This window comes from Scomber scombrus, chromosome 11 (assembly GCF_963691925.1).
Source record: "Scomber scombrus chromosome 11, fScoSco1.1, whole genome shotgun sequence".
In the NCBI taxonomy this organism is placed as follows: Eukaryota; Metazoa; Chordata; class Actinopteri; order Scombriformes; family Scombridae; genus Scomber; species Scomber scombrus.
This window is the reverse complement of record NC_084980.1, coordinates 8,362,082-8,368,470: the sequence shown is the minus strand read 5'-3', so window position 1 is coordinate 8,368,470 and position 6,389 is coordinate 8,362,082. Positions and strand designations below refer to the sequence as shown.

The 6,389-nt window shown below is 43.4% G+C and overlaps 1 protein-coding gene across 1 annotated transcript; it reads right to left on the bottom strand.

The window, feature by feature from the left end:
* Positions 1-579: 579 nt before the first annotated feature.
* Positions 580-5,962, bottom strand: LOC133991077 (Golgi reassembly-stacking protein 2-like). The gene is given in 11 exon segments (XM_062429539.1): positions 580-747; positions 749-855; positions 1,815-1,943; positions 2,419-2,526; positions 2,703-2,826; positions 3,037-3,169; positions 4,010-4,140; positions 4,225-4,311; positions 4,403-4,606; positions 4,715-4,795; positions 5,808-5,962. Coding segments are annotated over 11 exon segments (1,335 nt in total). The 5' UTR covers positions 5,871-5,962.
* Positions 5,963-6,389: the final 427 nt, after the last annotated feature.

The window sequence follows — 6,389 nt, the reverse complement described above, 5'->3', positions numbered from 1 at the left end:
CCTTGTCATTTATAGTTGTAGCTTTTCTTACTTTATTTAAACAGGATTCATGATGTGGGTAATTTAGTAAATTCGGTGTATCGTCCAGCCCCATGAACATACACTGTTTATATAAAAAAAAGTTATGTGAAACAGAGAGGATTGCCACATCGGAATAGGTGAATCCTAAGATAGTAGGATAGTTCTTTTTGCCTTGTTGCACCTGCGGAGGTGCGAAGCGTACTACAAAACCGAAGAGTAGACCTCGTCCTCCTCATACAGTAGCTAAGGCGAGCTGCCGTGCTACCAGCTCCTCTGTAATATATCGCTCTGGTAATAAAGACATGTTGTTAAGATCAGTCTACATCCATCCTCCGTTCTTCATATCCATTCATCCTTCAAACAAGCCCCCCCCCCCCCCCTCCCCTCACCCATACCTGGAACATGTGGACCTCGCTGTCTGAACTGGTGCAGCTGTCTGCCTGTCCCTCTTGGCCAAATAAATAGGAAAAAAACAAAGAGAAAGACAGACGGGGGTAGAAAGAGAGAAACCGGGTGTGTGTTTTGGTTTGATGGCAAGCGGGTTGTTCTTTCCCAAGTTTACGACGACGATAGTGTTGTTTCCGTGGGGGCTTGTGCTTCCGTGGCGTCCGTGGAGACTGCTTCCGTGGGGGCTGCGGTGACTGCGGCGGGCACGGTTGCGGGCGCCGCCGTGACTGTGACCGAGGCTAGGGGGGCGGTGGAGGTGGGCAGGATGGGGGCCAGTCCCCTGGGGCAGGAGTGGAGGCAGCTGGGAGGGAAGCATTGTGGGCAGAGGGGGCAACGGGGCCAGACCTGGCAGGTTGAGGGGAGGGAGGGACGCCAGAGATGGGACTCCTAGAGAGAGAGAGAGAGAGAGAGAGAGAGAGAGAGAGAGAGAGAGAGAGAGAGAGGAGAGAGAGAGAGAGAGAGAGAGAGAGAGAGAGAGAGAGAGAGAGAGAGAGAGAGAGAGAGAGAGAGAGAGAGAGAGAGAGAGAGAGAGAGAAACAATAGAGATGTGTTAAGTGGCGTGTATACTCAATCATCATCATCATAAACCAAGGTCTTCAACCAATTACAATTTGGACCTGATGAGGGTGCTGAAACATAATAACAGATCACCAAATTTACTGTGATTCATCCAGAGAGGAACATAAATGTTTGTGCCAAATTTCAAATAGCAATTCAATCAATAGCCTTCTGAGTCTGGACCGAAAACATGGACCAACCAACCTTTATCTCACATTTCACATTTAACTGTGAGGGAGCTGTTGGTATTGTGATATAATGGAAGGTGATCTGTGATCCATAATAATCACCCCTCACACGGTTCAGCAAGCATGTGAGCTGCGATTTAATTTGCAAAATTTAACATCTCATTGGAGGCAAAGCAAACAAACTGCTGTAGCTACAAGCAGCCTGTCGCTTACAGGGATTTTGAAGAGAAACAACCAAACCAGCATCTAATGAGTCCAAAGTGTCATTTGCAGGTAGTTAGCAGGCCAGGTAGCTAAACAGCATGTAAACCTGATGTTGGCAGCACACTTTTCCCTGGTGAATGTTTGTTTTGTGGTTTTGTTTAACAAGCTAAGCTGCAGGACAAGACATGTGCTCATGTTAATCAGTTATCATCAAGTTTTGATGATAGCACACAGGCTATCATTCACTACCATGTTTAAAAGAAGGTCAGGGAAGGTCTCGTTTTTAATTAGCGTAACAACTCATTCACTCATTGGTAATAAAAAACAATAAATATAAATATAAAGAATGTTTTACAGAATAAATGGAAAGCCAATTTATATTTTTCTTTTTTTTACCTGTCATTCCTGCTGTAATTGGTAAGGTGCTGGTGCCTGCTAGTGACATGGCACTGAGGTCTGGGAGTGGCAGGTTGAGGTTGGGGAGGTTCGGTAGTGGAGGTAAGCCGGCCGGGAGGGGCATCAGACCTGTGAGCAAACACAAAATGTCTCATTAGGAAAGCACTGGGTGCTGCTTTACAACAGCAGAGCCACTTTAGAAAAAAAGAAAAAGAGTGCTTTGTAAATTTGAGAAAAGGTCATGTTTTTCAAAAAGGAAATGTTATGTTATGTTGAAAATTTCATGTGAAGAATCATGAGAAAGCTGATGGGAACACAGGCTGTGACAGAGGAGTTCCTGCTTATATAAATAATGTTTACTGATAGTCACTAAGGAAAGCAAAGCGTGTGTATTGTGTACACAACGTATCCTAACAGCTGAGGCACACCATTGTGTTTTCTTTCTGCCTGAGTAGAAACACGCCCTCAGACATCTGCACAGACAGAGCAGTAATGCCTTTTTTTCTATTTCTTTTTTCTTAAATGTATGTTATTGTATATTCACTGATGCAGCAGGAGTACAGATAGATGACGTGTGCTTTGAACATTCTGAGAAATCACCCACCTGGTAGCGTGGTGGCGGGGTTGAAGGTGGTGGTGGCAGGATTCAGTGGAGTGAGCGGGCTGAGGGTGGGGCTGGATGTGGAGGGGAGCAGAGGGACTGTGGGCATACCTGAAAAGGACGGAGGCAGGAAAGACACATTAGATAAGAAACATAAGGAGCAAATACAAATCTTTATAAAGAGTGTGACACAGTTTCTTTTTTCAGTTTCTCATGAACAGTCATATCATGAGCTGTACTGTATATATATGTATGGGAGCAAACCGAGAGAAATTGAGTTGAAATACCTGTCTGCAGCTCACTGGGCATGGTGGGTGGGGCTTTGCTGATTGACAGGCCTGACAGTGAATCTTCAAGGCCGGAGGGGACAGCCGGGGCAGCAGGAGGAGGGGTCACTGCTGAAAGCTGGACCTGAAGGAGTTAAAGAAAAGAACATGAGGGAAAGTAGGGGAAAGAGCTGCTGTCAAAGATAAGGTCACATTCATCCACACGTGCAGTGAACACTAGTTAAACACACAACTTCAGTCTCTTCAATGTAACGCACTCATTTATTCTCTTTGAGCATTATTTCTAACAGTTCAAACTTTAGTAAAAAAGCATGAATAGTGTTCATGGCCTGACCTCAGTGAATCCATCCTTCAACGGACTGACAGGCTCGCTGGGAGAGTTTCCAGGGAAGCTGATCTTCTTTCCCTCCTCAAAAGGCCGGGTGGGGATCCGGTGGAGGTATCCGTAGCCAATCCCACATCCTAGGCTGGAATAGTTTTGGATAAAAATAATGATGAGAATCCAAACAATGACCTCAAATATTTGATTTGATTCAGACATGTTGAAATTAGCCTGGCTCCAGATCTCTGAATCACCACCCACATCTTTGAGTTTTTCAGCTATTCAAAAACAAGCCTGGTATTATTCTAACTTGAAAGCTGTTTCGCCCGGTTGGAATTGACTAATCGGAGCTTTGTAGGCCAGATAAGGAAAGGGGATTTCCTTTACCTGTGTCAGAGCTAGAAAAATAGCTACATCTGTGAGGAATAGTGACAGAAAAATGGCCCAACCCCCCCCCCCCCCAACAAAAAAAACAAAACAAAACAACCAAAAAGCGAGAATTAAATGGATGTATAAGTCGAATTTCAGAAATAGTTGGCATATTTCTTGTGTTGTTTTCTCAATAAACTGATCAGATGTCTGGTCTATAAAATATATTTTCTTAAATAAATAAAAACAGCACATCAGTTTCCCAGAAACCAAGATGATTAAAAAAATGTATCTTGTTGACCTACAGTCCAAAATCCACAAATATGTAGTTTATAGTGATATAAAAACAAAGATAAGCAGCAAATCCTCAAACTGGAGAAGCTGGAACCAGCAAATGTTTGGCATGTTTGACAATATATTGAATTGAATGATTATAAAAAATAGTTGCTGATTGTCTGTTGATGGGCTAAAACCATTAATCTACTAGTATATTCACATGTGATAGTCAGGCCAATCCGAGATGAAATCCATACATCAACTCTGAAAATTCTACTCATTTCATTTCATACCTGTGAGTTTAAGGAAGGATGCGACAGTGTGGAAGTGGAAGTATTACCTGCCCTCTCCTCCCCAGGCGCTGTTAGGTGTGATGACCACCTCTCTGCAGTTGTCGGTGTCTGTGTTGTACACATACAGCTTCAAGCCCTTCCCCTCGTGGCTCTCTATCAGAGAGAACAGGTCCTCTGACTGCAGATGAAGTCACAAAATCACCATCAGTATCAAGTTGAGAATGTACAGGAGCTGCATGGATTTAAAGTACGGATCAACTACCTCATTCATAACAGTGTCAGCCCCGATGATGTAGTCAGTGTGCGGCCGCAATCCGGCGAGGGCTGCCGGGGAATTAGGCTCCACTTCCTGTTACAGAAAGAGGTGGAGAATAGAGTGAGTGAACGGACTACTTAAACAGAGCCAAATACAGTGCAAATGAGACTTCTGAGCGACCTACCAAAACATGCCAAACGTTCTCATTAGCTCCCTCAAAGCTGCAAAAACGAATCGAGACGCCAAGCAAGCCCTGACCCCCCCACAGGTTGCTGGGTGTGACCGTGGACTCCCGCAGCTCCAGGGTCTTTGAGGAGTAGACCAACATCTTGACCGGTTTCTCCACACTGGCTTTCAGCAGGTCTTTCAAGGTGTCGTTGTCCTTGTTCTGTGGAAAATGGGGATTAAAATCAAAGAGAGGAAAATACACATTCCCTCATTACATTTATTGGCTCCTGATTCACACAGTTACTATCTGAACTGTCACGTCACTCACCAGTCTGGTGTTATTGATGGAGACGATGAAGTCAAAGAAAGGCTCCAGTCCTGCCCGGTGTCCAGGGGAGTTCTCTTGAACCTGCATGAAAATGATACACAACTTGAGCTGCTGCTGCTACGACTGTGCATCACACTGTTGCTTGCTGCAGTTCACTACACTTCTTACATACAGAACAGCAACATGCTGCTGGACCTGAACTGACCAACACAAAAGGAGAGCAAAGACTTCAGTGGCTTTCAGATGAACAACTTTTGTCCTACTACCATCTCAGAAGATGATTTGTTGTGATTCACTTTACATACTAGTAACACAGTAGTAACTCCAAAATATACATTAACTTGAACGTTTACTTACATGCAGTAAAACCAGTTATAGTTTGCATTATGGGAGAAATCAATCAAATATTATCTGTATAACACATTTCATACAAATTAGTGAGGTTCAAAGTGCTTCCCAGATGACTGACAAGCCAACAATAAAGACAGAACAAGTGTAGATCTTAAAAACAAAAAAAATTATTAAAGTGTAATCAAACAGATTTCATAGCTACAATGACAAAATAGCAGGAAAATAGAGTTAAATAAAACTAGATAAAATAGATCGCATTCTTTATGTTGCACAACTGCACTGTTGCCTAGAGCTTCTAGCTACTGTCGTTTAATGTGTTGAAGCTTACAATAAGACAGCAGGTGTTTCCCGTGGACTGTTAGCTTGATAAGCTTGCAGTGATTTCGCATAACTAGTGAAGAGGTGCTCCGTGCACGGACTTGTCCGATAATTAATGCATTAACAAGCAGCTGTCATTCAGTGCAGCTACTTTAGCTTTAGCTCGCTCCAGCACTGGCGCTTAGTTTCCGGTGGGAACATTTATTTATTTAATTAGCAGAATATAGAACGAGAAACGACAAGTGACACTACTACACCTCCAAAGCAGACAGCGTTTTGTTTTGTTTTGTTTCTGCGTTATCCCACACAGAGGCCCCACTTGTCATCCCCGGCCTCTGGTCCACACACAGAGCCGGAGACCCTCCGCCCCAGACCCAGTGCTAAGCTAACAGCTAACAGCAGGCTGAAGGAGCTAAACACTCACCCGGAGGACGTGGTAGCCCTCAGAGCCTCCTCCCGGTATCTCCACACTCTGCGCACCTCCCATGGTTTTCGGTGTTTTTAAGGCTTTTGGGGTTTGTACGGCTGCTTGTGTTCCAGCAGAGGTGAGATACCTGAACACTTGTACACACCGGGTACACGTCGTCAAATGACTAGCTGCCTGATGCGCATGCGCCGTTACGTGGCAGTAAATTTGCGTTTCAATGACCAGTCAATGTTTTAATAATTCAAACAGATCGACTTCTTTAAAAACATTTTTAGAATAAATAATTAAAAAAAAAAAAAAGATACATACAAGTTTTAAAGGGATGCCTTTAGTTTTTTTTTTTTGTTTTTTTTGTTTTGTTTTTGTGGATACTCTCCTGCTTTCAGTTCAATTAAAAATCAATACACATTTAAATTGTAGAAAACAATCTCAAACAAAGGCAGTTCACAGTGCTTTACATAAAAAAACTAAATGTGCTTATAGGCCTATACAAAAACATACTTGCACATAATACCCTATAGGCTTAACACATTGCCTACACACACACACACACACACACACACACACACACACACACAC